At 39.0% G+C, this 20,895-nt stretch overlaps 1 protein-coding gene across 1 annotated transcript in view; it reads right to left on the reverse strand.

The window, feature by feature from the left end:
* The window catches only part of LOC148532140 (cadherin-10-like), a 497,062-nt gene that overhangs the window by 159,219 nt on the left and 316,948 nt on the right, over positions 1–20,895 (reverse strand). The window contains exons 5-6 of the mRNA XM_088468269.1: positions 17,383–17,550; positions 12,957–13,144 (exon numbers count right to left, since the gene is read on the reverse strand). Of these exons, the coding sequence (XP_088324395.1) occupies positions 12,957–13,144; positions 17,383–17,550 (356 nt within the window). The remainder of the gene's footprint in view (positions 1–12,956; positions 13,145–17,382; positions 17,551–20,895) is intronic.

Raw genomic sequence — 20,895 nt, forward strand, 5'->3', positions numbered from 1 at the left:
AGTATTGTATTGTGATACATGATAAATAATGGATCAAGCCTGAAATTCAGTTTTATCTTGAAAGTCAGCATGAAATACAATTTCAGGCTCTATATTCCAGCAAATGTTTCTTTTGTTGTTTGCCCTGTGTAGTTTATTTACTAGCAATGTTTCCAGTGTTTTATGTTTGGTGCTGCCCATCAAATCTATTGCTACCTTCATCTTTCATTGTTCTGCTGCTGCTTATTAAAATTGCTTTGTCTATTCAGTTACTGTCATCAAATTTGTGACACACACATACTGTACTGTAGCTGACCAGATTTTTCAGCCAGCTTGAATCTAATCAGCTTTTGATTACTCAGCCTCATATTTTTCCACCACACATGGAGCATGTGATGTAATTGTACAGCAAATTGACTATCCTGATAACTGATTGCAGATTTGGCCAGATATCTTACAGAACCATGTCTAATTTTATATAGGATCTACTTCATATTACTTATTGATTTTAGCATATATGCATACTGCATATCCCAATATGCTTCATGGTTCGATTTTCAAGCAGGTTTATAATCCTGCATTTCACAGCACATTCTTTGCATCTGCAACTCTCCTGAAAGGTATTTTTTTTTAACTAATTTGAGTACATTAGTTTAAGAAAACAAGAACAAGAAAGGTAAGTATTATATCCAATACACTTTGGAAAATATGGGAATCCATTAAATATAAATACTCAAATATAGCAAATATTAATGTTATAAAATAAGGGAGCAATATTATAATTTATCATTAAAAAGGTACAACACTATTATCAATATAAATGTGGTAGTATTGTTTAATGTTATAAATAATTATAAGGGAGGCATTATTATTATATATCAATAAAAAGGAGGCCAATATATTATATACAGTCAGGTGCATAAATATTGGGACATTGACAGAATTTGCACATTTTGGCCTCTATTCACCACTGCAATGGCTTTGAAATGAAACAAACAAGATGTGTTTTAACTGCAGACTTTCAGATTTAATTTCAGGGTAATTACATCCAAATCAGGTGAATGGTGTAGGAATGACAACGGTTTCTATATGTGCCTCCCACTAATTAAGGGGCCAAAAGTAATGGAACAAACTATACAATCCTAAATCTAACTTTCTCTTTTTAATACTTTGTTGCAAATCCTTTGCAGGCAATTACAGCCTGAAGTCTGGAACGCATAGATATCACCAGATGCTGGGTTTCATCCCTGGTGATGCTCTGCCAGGCCTCTACTGCAAATGTCTTCAGTTCCTGCTTGTTCTTGGGGCATTTTCCCTTCAGTTTTGTCTTCATCAAGTGAAATGCATGCTCAATCGGATTCAGGTCAGGGGATTGACTTGGCCATTGCATAACATTCCACTTTTTAGTCTTAAAAAACTCTTTGGTTGCTTTTGCAGTATGCTTCGGGTCATTGTCCATCTGCACTGTGAAGTGCCGTCCAATGAGTTCTGAAGCATTTGACTGAATATGAGCATATAATATTGCTTGAAACTCTTCAGAATTCATTCTGCTGCTTTTGTCAGCAGTCACATCATCAATAAATACAAGGGAACCAGTTCCATTGGCAGCCATACATGCTCACACCATGACACTACTACCACCATGCTTCACTGATGAGGTGGTATGTTTTGGATCCTGAGCAGTTCCTTTCCTTCTCCATACTCTTCTCTTCCCATCACTCTGGTACAAGTTGATCTTTGTTCCAGAACTGTAATGGCTTTTTTAGATGTTGTTTGGCAAACTCTAATCTGGTCTTCCTGTTTTTGAGGTTCACCAATGGTTTACATCTTGTGGTGAACCCTCTATATTCACTCTTGTGAAGTCTTCTCTTGATTGTTGACTTTGACACATATACACCTACCTCCTGGAGAGTGTTCTTTATTTGGCCAACTGTTGTGAAGGGGTTTTTCTTCACCAGGGAAATAATTCTTCTGTCATCCACCACAGTTGTTTTCCGTGGTCTTCCGGGTCTTTTGGTGTTGCTGAGCTCTCCGGTGCGTTCTTTCTTTATAAGAATGTTCTAAACAGTTGATTTGGCCACACCTAATGTTTTTGCTATCTCTCTGATGGGTTTGCTTTGATTTTTCAGCCTAATGATGGCTTGCTTCACTGATAGTGACAGCTCTTTGAATCTCATATTGAGAGTCGACAGCAACTGATTCCAAATGCAAATGTCACACCTAGAATCAACTCCAGACCTTTTACCTGCTTAATTGATAATGAAATAACAAGGGAATAGCCCACACCTGTCCATGAAATAGCTTTTGAGTTGATAGTCCCATTACTTTTGGCCCCTTAAAAAGTGGGAGGCACATATAGAAACCGTTGTAATTCCTACACCGTTCACCTAATTTGGATGTAATTACCCTCAACTTAAATCTGAAAGTCTGCAGTTAAAGCACATCTTGTTTGTTTTATTTCAAAACCATTGTGGTGGTGAATAGAGGCCAAAATATGAAAATTCTGTCAATGTCCCAATATTTATGCACCTGACTGTATATCATTTTTAAGGATGAACATAAATCATATATCATTATGAAGGAGGTCATATATTCAGGGCTGCCATCAGGGGAAGACTGCCGGGCATGAAGTCCCAGGCTCGGAGAGAGAGGGGGGCCCGATGGTTACGGTGTGGATTGCACCGGCAGCCAGGAAGAAGAAACAGTGCTGGCAGCTTTCCAAATAAGGTGTTGGCCATGAACCAATCAGAACTCAATGAATGGTAGCCAATTATGAACGGCCTCTCCTGATTAGCTGCCAATCCGCAAGCTGTGATTGGCTAGCGGCTGATGCCATATTCAAAATGTTGCCTGCACTGTTTCTCCATAAATGACTGGCTGCCAGTGGTAGGTAAGTAGTTCCTGGCCCTTCACTGTACCCTGCTAGTCCATCCAGCCTTCCCTGCAACACCTCCAGTCCATCCAGCCTTCCTTGTCTTGAACCCCCTAGTCCAGACAGCCTTCCCTGCTCTATCCCCTCCCAGTCCAGCCAGCCTTCCCTGCCATGTGCCTCATCAGTCCAGCCAGTTTCCCATCCCTGTGCACACCTAGTCCAGCCAGCCTTCCCTGCCCTGTGCCCTCCAGTCCAGCCTTCCTAACCCTGTGCCAACCCCACCATGTCTAGCCATCCATGTGTTCCCAATAGGTCCTGCCCTCCCTGTCTTGCATGTGAGTCTTGCTTTTTCAATGTATTTTATGTTTGGTTCTGGCTTTTCTCATTATTGTTTGCATGTAGAAATGACATTGCTTTCCCTATATATTTAGTATAGATTCTATTTTTTTGTATTTGTGAATTTACAGTAGTTTTCCTCTTCTATATTTCTGTATTTGAATAGCTTAATATATCACGATAGATTGTCATGTTATAATAACAACCACAGCCCAAACTTGGAGAATTTTTAAACTGGTTTATGCACAAATTGATGCCACAACACCGTTGTAGTTCTACCCACATTATGCACTGCTCCACCTACATCTGCCCTATCCCCCTGGGGAGGGGCTGCCTTGCCTATTTTGTCAGTACCAGGCTCCACAATTTCTGATGGCTTCCCCGCATATACAGTATTATTATTAATAATTATTTAATGGGCACATATATTTTACTATGAAGGGACACGTTTTAATTATTTTTAAATGATAGGGGGTTATTACCTGATTGTTGAATTCAGGTACCTTAAAATCATCCAAAAATCATGTTATAAAGTCACAATTATCACCCTTTATCTCTTCAAGTTTATATTCTCAGATGTCAAGGATTTGAAGTTAATCATGTAGTTTACAGTTGTAAATTATTACACACTCATGAACAGCATGGAAAACCCATTTATATTATTATTAGTGCCTGCAAGTTTGAAATAAATGATTATTTAAATTGCATGATTACTGTAAAATATAGTGGGCAAACAAATATTTAAAAGTTAATCGGATTTTCACATCTTGCAATACAAGTACAATTCAGAGCAATACTTGTGGCCTCATTCAGAGATGTATGCCTGGTTTGCATACATCTCCAATAACAGAGGGACTGCGCATGTGCATGACCCGTTATGTGCATGTGAAGAACAGGTCCTCCGAGATTTCTCATTTGAGAGTGGCGACAAGGGACGTGTTAAAAAATGGAGGTGTGTCGTCCCCGCTGTGTAGATGTGCTGGGGCCAGGGTCTGTTTCTTTTTACACATATTTTCTGGTCCTGACTGGGCAGTTCCTTTGCCCATTCTGTGTAAGCTTCAGCTTACTCAGATGGGTGATGAAGTCACATCTTTGGATGCAACACTGTATCTGCAAGCTCACTGTATCTGCAAGCTGGTAGGATGCATCTTTTGACATCAGATGTCTCTTGATGCTTTAACATATGTTAGTAACACTGCTGCATTCAAAGACGCAATAGAGATACTAACAGTGTCCACATTATCTCTGAATCAGGCCCTTAGTGTACAACTATAAGTGAGGCTCTAAATAACAATACAAACACCAACTAAAGGGTACAAATGTTATAGCATGCAAAGTAACAACACCCAAACTACTGGCACTGAGCAGTTCAGACATACAAAACAAGAACACATATTGATCTACACAGCAGTTCATAAGAACCTAATAGGTATTGATGATAATTAGAGCTGCACATGTTTGAACTCAGTCTGGTGTAAAGGCAAACTGCTGTTTACTAAGCAGCATAAACTATTTTCTTTTGCTATCAAATAAAAACATGTGATGATCTTGTACAATACAATTTTTATCCATTCTATATAAAAAAAAATTATAGTTAAGCAATAAAGCCAAACAGAGCAAATGGTACTCTTCAGTTCATTCTAGGCTGTAGGCATAGGCATTTTTCTTTCCTATGGCCTGTGTTATGATCAACAGCAGCAGTAGTACATGGAATATGTAGGGTAATTGCCACTGATCTTGCTGCATATGAACCCAAAGCTAGCACTTTGCCCAATAATAATTTATTCAACATCAGTTCGATTATGAAGCAAGTTGGAAACACTTTTTAACAGATGGAATTTTTAAGTCTGTGGGTGCAATTAATTGTCAATAGCAACAGTGCTTATTTTCCCTCATGCCCTACAGAGGTGTGCAGGGAAATTGGTAATGTTGTTGTACCATACCAATGTGCAGCAAACATTGTAAGCAGACATCACTTAGATCTAAGGCAAACTGCAGGATCAGATCATGTGTGGCCAGCTTGCCCAGTTTGATTTATCTGTTAAAGACCTACTCTTGACAACAGAAACTACTAATGGGTGTAGTAGGTATTACCGCCAAACGCATGGCCCGGCGGTTGAAATCCTGACAGCGGAAGCCTGGCAGGGATGAAGATCCCTAATGTCAAAAGGAAAGTATTAACTAACCCTATTCTACCCCCTAACCTTAACCCTCCCTTAGGGGTGCCTAACCCTAACCTCCCCCCAGTGCCTACACCTAACCACCCCTTCCCTGCAGCCTAACCCTAAGTCTACCGGGGTGGTGTCTAAACCTAACCTCCCCCTGGGGGTGCCTAACACTAACCCTCCCCTTCCTCTAGCCTAACCCTAACCTCCCGGGGGGTGCCTAACTCCCCCTGGGAGCCCCCTCACCTAACCCTCCCCCCAGCGGCTGTCCGCGCCCGACACCCGGCTTCCCTTCGATTGGTAAGCTGGGTGTCGGGCTCCCGGCGTAGGTCTAATGCCAGGATTAGAAAATTGGGAAGCTGCCGGCTGGGATTTAGACCGTCGGCTTCCTAACTACATCCTCAACTAACAGTTGGATGCATCTCCTGATAATACAGTGAACCCAGAAACATACATAGAACTAGCAACACTGTAACCCCCATCTCCACCTAAAACTATAGAAACTAAATGACATAAAGGGTAAGACATTAAAACTCTATACATTTCTTGTCAACTGCAAGCAATGTCCCTATACAACAGATGAACTGGGCAATATCTTATCTTCTTACTTGAGGAAATGTGATATTTGCTATTCATACATTCTATATTACTTTTTTCGACTATAGCAGCTAGTTACATGCAGCTTAATTTCTTAGCTGGAACGAAATACATTTGTGAGAGATAAAGTACCAACCAATCAGCTCCTAAGTGTAATTTTTCAAACACAGCCTGTAAAATGTAATTTAGAAACTGATTTGTTATTACTTTATCTCCCACAACTTTATCTCTCTCCAAAATTTGGTAAACACCCCCCTTAAACCACACAAGTAGTGTGAAATGTAGAATTTTTTTTTCAAGTATTGATTTTAAGTTTTACACACAATTTAGGTTTGCTAAACCTATAAAAAAACTAATGTAAACTGTGTTCTAACATTCTTCTAATATCTTTAAAGGGACAAACTAATGTGCTATGAATTTGTAAATGCCCATTTTCATTGGGCAGACTGTGTGCTTACAGTACAATAGCTCAGAGGGAAGACTTTCAGTAATAATAACGGCTCAATAACTGGAACATTTACTTCTAAATGTCTATTGTATTTTTAACATTCTTTTTAAATAATTGATTATAGTAAATTGATCTTTTTAGAGTTCCACAGTGTATGACACAGTTTTTCCATGATGTAGTCTTCTAGGTAATTTATCTGTAAAGTCATTAAACACTTAAAATATGTACGAATAATATGTTTTAGTTTGTTTTAAAAGCATTTGCAAGTTCTAAAAACTTGGCAGGGATTTAGACTTGAATCCATAAAGTTTCTTCTTGCTGTGCAATATAGCTTCTAGTTGAGTAATATATACTCTTCTTTTACTGTTTATAGCTAAATGGTTTAGAAAAATCCATTATCTAGGTACATTATAAGCACTGTGCTTATTCTTTGTAAAATGCTAATTCCAAGTGCTGTTTCTAAGTTAAGACATTACAGTTAAAACCACAACCTTGAGCAGACATATTTATATTTAACTTTAAGAAGTCAAGTACAGTACTGTATGTCCCATATTAAATAAAAAGCAAATATCCAATTAGATTAATTTATACCTCATGTAGTGTATAGTGTGTAAATTTAAAGTGAACACTTAAAAAATTATGTTGATAAAATAAAAATTGAGATATCAGTTTGTTAGTTGTTAATGAAATGAGAAAGGTGTTAATGAAAGATGGGAGAGAGATACAATTGTGAGAGATAAAGGGGGTCATTCAGAGTCAGTCACAAGTGACTCGATGTTGCTCCACTGGGCATGTGCACGACAGAGCCGGCTCTGTTGTGCGCATGCGCGAGACCCGGCTAGCTCTGTCGCTCCATCGCTAGGGGTATCGCAGCAGACGGGGCGAGCTGTCACTCACCATTTGGGAGGCGGGCAGGGGGCGTGCCTGCCCAAACTTAGGCATTCCCGCTGGAACGCTTGCCGTTTGGGGGCAGCCCCACTGACATCATAGCTGATGTCAGTGGGCAGCTTCCTGCTCAATCAGAGCAGGAAGCTCCCTGGGGCTTACGAGTACCAAGACCCAACCTTAGGGTCTGGTCATAAGCCCTGATGGTTGCGATGGTCTTGACCATCGTGCCCATCACCCATGACGGTCGCTAGAGCTGTGGGTGTTAACACAGTTTAACAATCGACAAGGAGGCGGTCGTTCAGTAAGCAAGCAGCCACCCTGATTCAGTGCGACCACTTGCAACTAACGACCGCCTCTGAATGAGGTCCAAAGTACCAACCAATCAGCTCCTAAATGTCATTGTACAGTCGACTGTGTTGAAAAATGAGTAGCTGATTGGTTGATACTTTTTATTCCTGGTTTTGGAAAATTATTTCTCCTGTTCAAGCGTGACTGTTTTTACCATCCATTATGGATATATGGATAGTACACACATCTGAATGGACTCTACATATTAAAATTGGGTTACGTTGTATATACCCTTATATATCAACCTTTTTGAATTATTGTATATTTGAGTGGATTTTATACATCCAGATATTTGCTGTTAAAAACGTCTGCACTAGATTGTGTTTATGCTTTATGTCCCCACATATTCATCAACATTGGAGTATATACTTCACATCTACTATATAAAGCATCCACTATAAAAGGAATTGCGGTTCAAAAAATCGGGACATCACAATTAAGATAAGTAATTATCATATTTTAAAGTGAGCGCAGAGTGGTATTCACCAAATATTTGTTTGCACAAATTTATAATACTGTATGTAGTTAAGTCTACTGTAAAATTTGCACCTTAATGCAATATTTGAAAGTAAGACCTTATTTTTATTATTATTGGTTGGTTTCTAATTAATGCTTTGTCTAATACTGGTAATACACTAGTGTTTTCTTGTACACGTACATTATAATACCAGGCACGCTAAGAGCCGCGCTGGGCATGGTGGAAAAGGGGTGTGGCCTAATCGCAGGTGGTGTGGCCTCATCTGCTTAGGATTTAAAAAAAAGTTATGCATCTCCACGCGGCACTGCGCACTTGGGAGGGGGCGCTGTGAGACCCCCAGCCTGGTGCAAAGCCAAGGGGGGGCGCAATCAATGTGATTTCTCTCCCCACAAGCATAGGAGACTGCTGAGCACAATCTCGAAGTGCAGACCAGCACACAGCAGCATGTGCCTGGCTGCTGTGATGTAAGAGGGAGGGGGCGGTGCCAGACCTGGGCCCCTCCAGCAAGCCAGGGCCTGGATATTTAGTACCCGTTTTCCCCCTTTTGGCACCACTGTATAATACAGAGAAGAATTACCTTGAAATATAGTAGACACATACTATATTATGTTGAGTTGGGTGCATTAGTTTATTGACCTGTGTTGGTTAATCAGACATTTTGATACAATTTTAATAAACCTTTAACAACAAATTTTATCACTTATGTGTTAGAAACTTGTAACTTATAGTAACATTTTTTTCCATGTTTTTTATAACCTTTTGCCAGAAAAGCTATCTATTTTTTATTGTATACCATTGTCATTATGGATATCAAGCTATATATTTGTATTTTTTAATACAAACTTGCTTTTTTAATTTCTGACATTCATCTAAAATATTAAAGTTAAGTCTAGCAAAAATATATTCTATTGCACTGTCTGTTTTTCACTCCATGATGTATAGTTCTTTATGTGTGGTTTGTCTCTTGTGATTCATCTTAAACTATTAAATGAATTTTAAGTCCGTATTTTCTGGCTTGGGAATTCATTGCTCATAAATTTTTAAATCTGTGTTTAAAAGCAGAGCCTGTGGGACTAGATGTTCTCTTGCTGTTGTTGACTTCTCTCTGAGGTGTTAAATTAGGCACAGAAAATTATTTGTGATACTTTATTGTTGCCTTCTCATTAGAATGACAGTTTGCTTTTGTTATATTGTATTACACTTCATGCTGTTCACTGTTGCAAAGATAGTGCTAATTTCCATGAAATTCAAATTGATAATTTTTTTAAACAGCTCTAAAATGCATTATCTTGAGCTGCATCATGTTTGTTATTCAAAAAGCATTTAGCAGAGAACTGTATAAACTGTTCATGTTTAATTCACCAAAAATGTTGTTTTATTGCGAATTTAGTACATAGTACATTTACAATGTTACTACCACTACAAATTATTATTATTATTATTATTATTATTATTATTATTATTATTATTATTATTATTATTATTATTATTATTATTATTATTATTATTATTTGTAGTAGTAGTAGTAGTAGTAGTAGTAGTAGTAGTAGTAGTAGTAGTTTTAGTAGGTAAAACAATACATAAATAATACAGGTATATACTGTACATAAAACAGGGACAGATATAATAGACAAAATATATGATAGCATGAAAACAAAGAGCATGTAGAGAGTGCATTGCACATGAAAGAATTTCCAAAATGTAGTAGCAGTAGTAGTAGTAGTAGGGCTGCCATCAGGAAGGGACTGCTGGGCCCGGAGTCCAAGGCCTGGAGAGAGAAGGAGACCTGGGTGGCAGCAGTGCAGATATGCACCAGCAGACTGGGAGAAACAGCCCTGGCATTTTAAATATGGCACCGGCTGTGAGCCAATCACAGCTATTAGAACGGTAGCCAATCTGGAATGGCCGCAGCGACTATATTGACTTTAAAAAACTGAGATTATATCATTTGTAAATCTTAAATATTTATGCCAAGATATTTTAAAATAGAAAACATGTACACCCTTTGGTGACCTGAAAATGCACCATTATTTTATAAGAAAGGAGGCATCACATAAAGTAACATCCAACCACCAGCAATTTTGTGGTCATAAAAGACTGTTGATGAAATATGCTCTAGGAGACTGACATAAAAAAGAAATGAGAATTCTGAGTGTAGAAATAGTTACACTTTGTTATGTTTGGGATATTGAAAGTGGCTATTCAAACAAGTTCAATAAGATAATCAGGAAAATAGAAGGTGCATTTGCAGTGAAATAAGTAACATGAACTTAACTTCTTAGTTATTGTAATGCAGACTAATGTATGTCAAGTATAGTTGTGGCTGAATCATATAATTGCAAAAATATGTGGAACGTCAATGTTATTTTTGGGTGCTTTAGAGTAGGGTTAAATACATTCTGATGATCATGATGATGGTTAAGGTGGTCACCATTATTATTGAACCACTTGTGATTGGCTACTTTTGAATGCATTGTTGACATTAGTATGATATTATTTTTTCATTACTTGTGTATTAATTATGTTTTTATGTTCAATTTATGTGTTCATGAACCAGATGAAAAATTGAATCTGATGTATCAGAGAGATTTTCCAAGTGCTTGCTTACATTTCAAACAAAATAAATGTTACAAACAATATTGTATAGTTATAACACAAACCTGGAATATTTGCTATTGGTACCAAACTGCACAAAACATCAGAATCTACTTTGCATATGCACATGATTGCTGCTTTAGTCATTGGAGACATATTGTGGCCAACTTGACAGTGATATTGGAGGCTTATTGTGGCCAACTCAGCATCAACCTAACATCAACCTAATTATTGGCCTGATTCAGAGTTGCATGCTATAAGCAAATGGTCAAGGTCGCTGCCCCCGCCCCACCACCAAATGGCCACAGCATGTCAATCATTCTGTGGATTAGGGTTCACTACGAGCAATCTTGCAAGACTCATTCTGCACATGTGCAGAACAGGTCATGCAAATGCACAGTCCCCCATCATCAGACTTGTATGCACACTGTTAGGATACTGCTGTCACTCTAGCAGTGGGAACCATAGAGGAGTGGCATGCGCTCTGGGCATGTAGTAGATGGGACTAGCCATGGATGATTATTATATAGATACTAGCTGTTCTTGGCATTGACATTTGTTTTTTTCTTTTTTCTCTCCTATTCATCTCACTCTTCACTCCACAATTTTCTCTCTCTACTCCACAATCATGCTTTCTCTCTGTCTGTTGGTTCTTCCTCAAAGTCTCTTTCTCTGTCTATTGTCTGCCTGGCTGGAGCAGTGGAGAGGCAAGCAGGGGAACCACAACTGCACCCAAAATGGTTGGCATGGCTAAGAAAGAGGGACATAAGGCCAGCCATAGCAGACACCTTCTCTGAACATAGTCATGTGCTATGTACACTACTAAATAGTATACAGACACTCCTTCCATTTTTTATTATACACATGTACATTCATTACATATGTCATAACATATACTCTCCTTCCATGCATCATAATATGCAGACACACCTTCTTTATGACATAATACACATACACCTTCCATACCTCATAATATACAGACCTCCCATATGTCATAATATAAAGACACATTTCCATATGTCATTATATAAAGACATTTCCATATGTCATAATATTCAGACACATCTTCCATACAGTATATCATAATATACTGTACAGAGACACAACTTCCATATGTCATTTATATAACTTGTCATAATATAAAGAGACACATCTTCCATATGTCATAATACAATATGCAGACAGATCATTCATATGTTATATAAAATAAACGTTCCTTACATATTTAATAATATACAGAGACATACCTATCATATGGAATAATATACATTCAGTACACTCTTTCCATATATCATAATATCCAGAGACATGTTATATACTGTATATGTAATAGAATACAGACACACATTTCATAAGTCATAATATATAGTGACATATCTTCAATATGTGAAAATGTACAGACACACTTTCCATAAGTTATAATAATATGCAGGGATACATCTTCTATATGTCAAAATATACAGACTCTCTTTATATACAATATACAGAGACAATAGACCCCAAACTAATTTTATCAGCAAAAAGAACTATTAGTATTGAAAAATCAATATCAATCAGGTGAATCATTTCATGGCAGCAGTGTATCCACATATTAACTTTACATTTAAATATATTGCTATATGTCAGAAAGTTATAAATATTTCACTAAACTTAGCGGTGTTGTGGGTGGGGTACATTATTTATAATTGATTATATTGAATAAGTTTCAATTTGAATCAAAATTTTGCTTGTATGAAGTTATTCTCATATTTAGGTACATAGGACCTCATTCAGAGTTGGTCGCAAGTCCTGAACGCTCGCAACCGGCTCAATGTTTTGGTCCTGTGCATGCATTACTGCCCCTGTGCTCCACTGTGTGGAGCACAGTGGCAGTAAAGATGGGAACTTTTGAAATAGTGTTTATAATTTTTTTGTATTATGCACTATATTTCTAGATCCCAAGCAAAATGTAACTGTAAACCAGTGGTTACCAAACATGGTCCCCAAGGCACCCCAACAGTTAAAGTTTTAAAGATATCCATTGTTGAGCATAGTTGACTTAATTAGTACTTCAGTCAATTTGATTTAACCACCTGTGCTCAACCGTGGATATCTCTTAAATCTGAACTGTTAAGGAGCCTTGTTTGGGAACCTCTGCTGTAAACTGATGTTTCTCATACAGTTTTATATAGAGGTGATAAGATTTTTAGCTATTTTGTATTTTGAACATTTCTGTAGTATTTTACTTTCAATTAAAATAAAAATGCATACCTTTCTTATAGTTATGACACCATCCTGTGTCATCTTCTCTGTCGTTATTTCAAACATGCCCATTTCATCTCCATCTATTATTCTATATCGTACTTCAGCATTCCTGCCAATATCTGCATCCACAGCTTTTATATGACCAACTATAGTACCAACATGAGATGATTCTGGGACACTGAGATGGTAGGTATCTGATTTGAAAGGTACAAAGATAATTATTATAATATTTATTAGTAAAAAATATTATAGTCTACAAATATATTTTTGGTCACATTTATTTTATTTCACTTATGAAACTTTAACACAATATCAAATACAAAAAGTAATTTGGCTGTGTTTCAAAATCTCATGTATTTTAAATGTCACCTACCATACCACATGCAAATTTAGAATTATGTAATTGATCAACACTATAGAATATGACACTATGGACCTGATTCAGAGCCACTCACTAGCGCTGTGCGCTCGCAAGTGGCCTGATGGTTTGCGAATGCGCATGAGCATGCTTCGTTCTGCGAGTGCACAATCTACACTGTGAAATGGCAGGCCACTCGCTCTCCCAGCAAAGACAGCCCAGTGAAATGAGTGACAGGAGAGGCCGTTTGTGGGTGGTAACAGGGGCAGGGCACTAATAACGAGGGAGTGGAGGTGTGAACGCAGAGTGTTTCTACGCCATTTTTAAGGCATGCATAATTAACAGACAACGTCATAGTACACGTCACATGTCTGTTTTTTACACTGAAGTCCTCACAGTGCTTGCGGCAGGGTAAGGCAACCACAAGTGCTGCAATCACTACCGATGGTGCTCGATGTACCAATGTTTTAATACACTTCCTGGAGATGATGTGTGCTGGTGGGTTGCTCTGCTTGTGCGATTGGGCATATGCTCAGACAAAGTGGCCGCTCGCTAAGACTCGGTGGGCGTGCTTATGCCTTGGCGAGCGATCGCTACCCATGGTGTCACTTTGAAAAATTTGCATATGCTGGATGCGAGCGATCCCATCTAGCGAGTGGCTCTGAATCAGGTCCTGTGTTTTGAACAAAAAAATAAGGATTTTTCTCCAAGAATGCTAACGAACCTTGAAAACATACAAATGTGATTAAATTTGCTTTTTATCATCCACTTTGCCTAATAATCATGTGGAAACTGTCATTTCCATATGATATACGTACTGTAACAGAGCCATTTAGCAAAAACCTAATGCAGGATATAGCTGAGATACTGTATATCCTGCATTAGGCAAAATAACTAGTCAGATTGCATTCTCCATGATTTTTAATGGAGACTGTGGTCTGAATCTATTTATCAAGCTCCCAAAAGCATATATTTTCAGAGCTTGGCACAGCTGCCATCTAAAGCTGACTTTAGCTTTTTTGTCCCTAAGGAATAGTTCTTGTGATCATTCTCTGTGTCATGGGTTGCTTTGGAGGACTGCGGGGGGTCTAGGAATTACCTGTCTGGGCGCTCTGGCTGGGTCTGTCTGGCATGGGTGCAGGCTGCTGGTGGTTAGCACGAAGTGCAGGCAGGTCCCTGAGAAGTAGCATTTAAAAAGCCAGCCGCCGCAATACCGACCGCCGGCTTCCCCACAATCCCGGCTAGGGTTAAATGACAGGCATCAAAAATCTAGGCGGCATCCCGATCGAAGGAATGCCGAGTGGACAGCCATGGGGGGGGAGGGTTAGGTTTAGGGCTCCGGGGGGGCACTTCAGGTTAGGCACCCCCCCGGGAGGGATAGTGTCAGGCTAGGGGGAGGGAGGGTTAGGGTTAGGCACCCCCAGGGGGAGGTTAGGGCTAGGCACCCCCCTGGGGGACTTAGGTTTATGCAGCAGGGAAGGGGGGGGTTAGGTTTAGGCACTTAGAGGAGGGATTAGGGTTAGGCACTTGGGGGAGAGGCTAGGGTTAGGCACCCCTAAGGGAGGGTTAGGGTTAGGGGGTAGAATTAGGTTAGTTAGTACTTACCTGGGGAAGATCGGGATTTCCAGCGCTGTCGGGCTGCCACTGCCGGGATCTGTTCCTCTGTCGGCCTCACGCTGCTGGGATTTGAACTGCCGGCCATGCGGCCAGCGGTATTGCATACCGAATGCCTCAGATTGCCATTACAATGTCTTACACAGCTAGTCTGTGTGCTAGTTATCTGTGCTCCTTGTCTCATTTACCTCTAGCACCCCAGTTGCAGTGCTCAGTTGGTGAAATTGTTTGCTGCCAGCTCCAGTTAATAGTGCCACTGCTAGTTCTCTGCTTTTCTCAGTTCCGGTAATCTGCCACTACCTGCACTACGTTACAGAACCTCCTCCACCAGCACTCCCAGTCAGCACCGATACCAGGTTTCCATAGCTCAGCATCTCCAGAGCTGTGCTCTGCATACCCGGTGGGGTTTAGTACCCTTTTCCCTGTGATCTCCATCCTCTGCATCATCCAGCAAAGGCAGAGACAGTCATGAACAAGTACCCCCTGTGTCCAGTCCCTGTCCAATATCAGTAAACTGCTCACAAGGACTTATCTGCAGCCAGTCTGGGTCCACTTTCCACTTTGGATTTGACACTCTGGCAGCCTCCATACACCAAATTAGCTATTGTTGCAAAATGGTGCTCCATATACTTGATCTTATAGCAAACAAGTGTAGTCTCAGAAATTTCAGGGAAGTGATAGCAACTGCTATCACTTCACTGTTAACCACTTAACTGGTGTGGTCATATATGATGTGACAGGAACGAGATATGTTTAACCTGACAAGGTAACTTCACATGCGACCATGCCACCCCGCTTTCTACAACCACTTTTGCAGAGGACATCTGTATTGCACAATTGCAGAATGGATCTCAAGTGACTCGCCAATCCTCTGGCAGTGATGCAGCAGTCTGTAACTGCCGACATCAGTGCTGGAATCATGCCCAGAATGCCATTCTAATGCATGCACCAGGGACCAAAGTGCAAGGAGGGGAACATAGTTTGCCACTGAGCACTGATTGACTGTAGGGGGCAATGCAAACACAAAGAGGGTTCTATTGGCATTGGGGATGGGGGGAAGGGGTGTAAAGTCCAAATTAAAAAATATGAAGGATGGAGGATTTTTTTTATTAATTAAATGACACTGCTCACTGGGGGTGGTGGGTTACACAACTGGGGATCTAATACCCATAGCGGCGTAAAACTAATGGAGAACAATTTATATTGGGGTGGGAAGTAATTATACTATTGAGGCTATGGACATGGGGGGGCTGTATGGGGTGAAAACACACTCTATATTGTTTTAAATAGAATATTTAAATATATTATTAAAAAATACTTTTTCAACTTTATTAAATTAAAAATACAACTATTTCTGAATGGTTTTGTGGGAAAAAAATTGTCAGTTCTGTGGTTAAGCTCTTTATCATGGACTGCCTCCAAACAGATCTACTACACTGGCATAAGATCATTGGTAAATAGCTACAAAAATGTCCTTATTGCATCTATATGACATAGTTTTGCATATTCTGTTATTGCTACAATTAAAGAGCTGCTATGAGCTTTCTAATATGTGAATAGCACAGTCACAATGTCTGACTAACATTTACATAAGAAGCTCTCAATGCATGGTATAAAGCTGTGGCCCAGTAATTGTCATGGGTGGGACTTCTGCAATAAAAAACACTGAAAAGTTAGGGAACCATTTTGAATAGAGCGGAGTCTCTTATGCTGGGTACACACTAGCCAATATATTGGCTGATCAATTGATCAGCCAATAGATCTGCTGGCCATCAGCCAGTATGTACAGGCCATATGTCTGTGAACCATGTCATTCACAGACATACAGTATCGCATGGACTGTGCTGCACAGCCAATGGGCAGAAATGTCTGCAGACATACTGTATCTGTCCATCTCAAAGTGTGTATGAGTGGTCTGCAGACTGCCTGTACACACACAGCTGCAGTGGGACCCATGGCTGCCAGATAGATGATGGCCATTCAGTGTGTATGAACAACCATTATCTAAAGATATATCTGCAGATCACTGATTGAAGTACTGTCATTAACATTATGTAAGTTATCCTGATGGAGAGGGCATCCACACTTCTGAAAATCCTGAAGACAGAAAGATCAAAACAATGGTATCTGTTCTGTGCTTACCTCCATATATTATAGATAATTTTAGTAAACAACAGTACAGGATACATCACTTTGCATTTCTGAATATTCTTTTTTTTTCACCAATATAGTGCTAATTACAAACTGCCCATGGTTGCCATGTGCCCACATGAAGCAATGTACCCCACTTCTCAACAATCGTTGAAAGCCACTTCTTAGTAAAAAGACTTCACAGGCTTTTAAAATTAAATCATCTGTAATCTAACACATTTCAATTACAGTATAATCCAGATTAACACTACTGTATGCTAACAGTACATATACTGCATAACTACAAGTCTCATATACAGCATGACTTACTTTGAGTAAATCTGGGTGGATTGTCATTGACATCAGTCAAAGTAATGTTCACAGTGGTAGTACCAGATAATCCTCCCATTTGCCCACCCATATCTTTGGCCTGGATAACAACTTGATAATGTTCTCTGATTTCTCGATTCATGTTTGGCAAAGCAGTTCGAATAATACCTTAAAGGAAATAAAGATAGTTTATAACATATAACATATTTTACTTTTTCCGAGATTACACTAGTCTTAGGGCATATTTATTTAAGTGCAACCCTCAAAAATGGTAGTTTTATGCTTTATGTATAACCTAATAAACTTATTGGATCTCATTCACAGTTCAGAGATAATGAAATGAGAGGGTAAAAATGTGCTACTGAATAAAACATGTGGCTGATTTTGAGTCAGAGTCATAGTGGCTCTGTATGGATGCAGCAGAAGCTAGATTTACTACTGTATCCTAGTACAAGTTTCCATAGGGCTAATGCTACCATCTGTGCTGCTTCAAGTGGGATGACAGTCTGCCCTCAACTACAACCACCATCATTAGTACCGGCACTTGCACCAGACCCATGCAAGGTGCAAAAGAACCATCTGAAAAGAACCATCTGAAACAGACTTCCCTTCTCAATACACAAAACTCAGAATAGCAGGGAAGATTAGCTACATGCCCACAACCCTCCCATGATACTCCCACAAGTTGAAACAGTTGCATCCAATTGCAAGCCCAGTTTCCACCCATATTAACCATTCCGGAAAAGAGAGACCCAGCCAAAATCTGTTCTATTCTAGTATATGCAAAATTGCATAAAATTGCTTCTGAACTTGCACTGTATGCTAACATTTTTATATTGCATTTTTTTATTGCATTTTTATATTGCATTACAATATGGTTAATGACTCAGAATCAGTAACCATATTGTAATGCAAGGGGGGTGGAACATAATATTTTTTTCTCTGCATGCAGAGTGCTGAATATATTGCTTGATGTATGTAGCATTCACATACTGGACAGTATGTTAAGATTTATGTGCACATATGTATCCAGCATTTCATCAAAATATATTTCACATAATATGATAATAATATTAAGGCCCCTATGTACTACAATCTGCATTTCAAATGTGGATTGTAGTGTGATAATTTCACCTAAATTCACATTGCAAATTTAGGAACTATCAGGATAATTTATCAACATTTTCAAGCAGGGACAGAGTTTGCAAAAAAAGCTCTGTCCCTGTGAATCATCACAACACAATACTCACTGTATTTTTTGCCACCCCATCCCCTACAGCCATACCCCCCTGCGACCACCTGCCCCCCAACAAAAGCCAACCTTAATCCCCCCTTGACCCTACCCTCACCCCCAGCTGACACTTAAGTCAGTGATTGGTGAGCTCTCTCCTCCGATCAGCTGGTTTCCAGGCTCCTTGTCTGTGACCGCAGTCAGCTGTAAATTGAGATGCCAGTTTACAGCACAGCTGACCGGGATTGAAGTACAGAAGCCTCGGCAACCAGCTCTCTGGAGGATAGAGCTCACTGATCACCGATCAGTGGACACCCGTCTGCAGGTCAGTGTTTCAGGTTTTTTTTTCACTATTTTTTACATAATATTCTATTTAGACCACACAGCTGATCACAGGAGGCTGGCTCCCGACTCTGCTCTGCCTGTCAGTATGGAGCAGGAGTCAGAGAACCTTGCTTAATTCCATCTCCAGATGGCATTGTTATAGCAGGGCTCCCACCCAGTATTTTTTCACAATTCCCTCTCAGTAAATTTCAAGCTGATTGCATTTCTCATGACAAGTATGTGAAATGTGATATGCTTGCTAAAGAAATGTGAATTAAAAGGCTTGGAGTAGTTTTTCATGAAAAATGCACCAAAAGACCTTTAATACATTTCAGTGTAACTAAAATAATGTGAAGAGGGTGTAAAAACATCCTTTTTCACATTATTTTAGTAAAAAAAAGATTGATACATAGATCCCATCGTAACACTAACACATACTGTATACCTTAGGATTATTGAAAATAATTCACAATTTTTACTTTTCTTTGTAAAAACAAGTTACATCATATGAATACATATTTAATATCCTGTAATATGTATGTACATGAGATACATTCATCGCCCCATCAGATTATTTATGATTTAGATGTTAAAAGGTCATTCAATAAAGCTCTCAAATGAAAAATTTTGTAATTTATCAGGTAATCATTGATTTGGTTGGATTGGCAGGAATGCTATGTAATCAAAATGGACATTTCCAAGCTTTGTATAGAAATCAGAAATAATTTGATATTTTAGGAATTAGAAACCATAGCATTAGTCAGAGAGCAGTAATATGTGAAATACAATAATAAGCATACCCATGCCCATCAGCAACAACTGGTGTTTTCTTCTTATTTTTCAGATTTCATGTTACAATTTGTTGTTTAAAAACAAGACATTTAACTTGAATAAGACCAAATGTGTGTTGCAATTAGACTATTTTAATGTTACGAAATACATAATAAGTATGCTGACCCAATTTTGCTGTCATTGTATAGATTGTTCTATATCACATACCCCATAATCTGAATATCAGTTGACAATTCTTATCGGATGCAATAATACTACCATATGAAATGAAGGGTTCCCAAACTGAATGATGTATAGTGCTTGAGAATTAAATATAGAACCAGAATAGCAAAAAGTAATGTACAGTACCATATAACTTAGGTATTGAATTGTATGTTCTGGAAGTGTTCCCCAGAGTAAAACATATATGCAGGATTACATAAAATAAATACCCTCTTAACCTATAAATAAACACACAGTGATTTGTTATCATCAAAAATGTTGTCACAATTTAAAAAATAGAGAAATATGTCAAGCGCTACACCAACGTCAAATAATGTGCCTGAAAAAAGTGATGGTATTGACTGTTCTATAACAGAGCAGTGGTTTATAATTGCTAACCAGCCAATCTTATGCGTAAACTCATGTATTCTGTTAATGAACTTACAATAATTAAGGCATAAACCTTTAATAATGAGGTACATGAAATAAATAAATAATTGTGCACATATCACAAATCATATAATATACAACTGGATGCTCATAGCATTATAAAATACTGACAACAATGCTTATAGTGAGATGTGTTGCTGACATGAAGTGGTAATTAATGTGTGCCAGGTGGAGTGGTTCTTATAAAGTCAATTGACCTCATTCAGAGTCGATCGCTTGCTGCAAGCGATCGCTCTGAATGAGGGCAGCCGGTTCCTTTTTTAAGTGCCGCCTCCTGGTCGATCGCTAGGCTGTGGGTTACTACCCACAGCTTTTGCGATCGACCAGGGTGATGGTCGCTATGGTCAAGACCATCGCGACCATCGGGGCTTGTGACAAGAACCTAAGGTTGGGTCTCATCAACCGCAAGCCCCAGGGAGCTTCCTGCTCGATCCACTGACAGTCCCTGATCCAGGAACATGACTTCTGTGTGGCTAGTCTCACAGCTAATGAGATGCAAACCAAAGCACTGGAGA

The sequence above is a fragment of the Taudactylus pleione genome, unplaced genomic scaffold, assembly GCF_031769625.1.
Source record: "Taudactylus pleione unplaced genomic scaffold, aTauple2 ptg000083l, whole genome shotgun sequence".
Classification (NCBI taxonomy): Eukaryota; Metazoa; Chordata; class Amphibia; order Anura; family Myobatrachidae; genus Taudactylus; species Taudactylus pleione.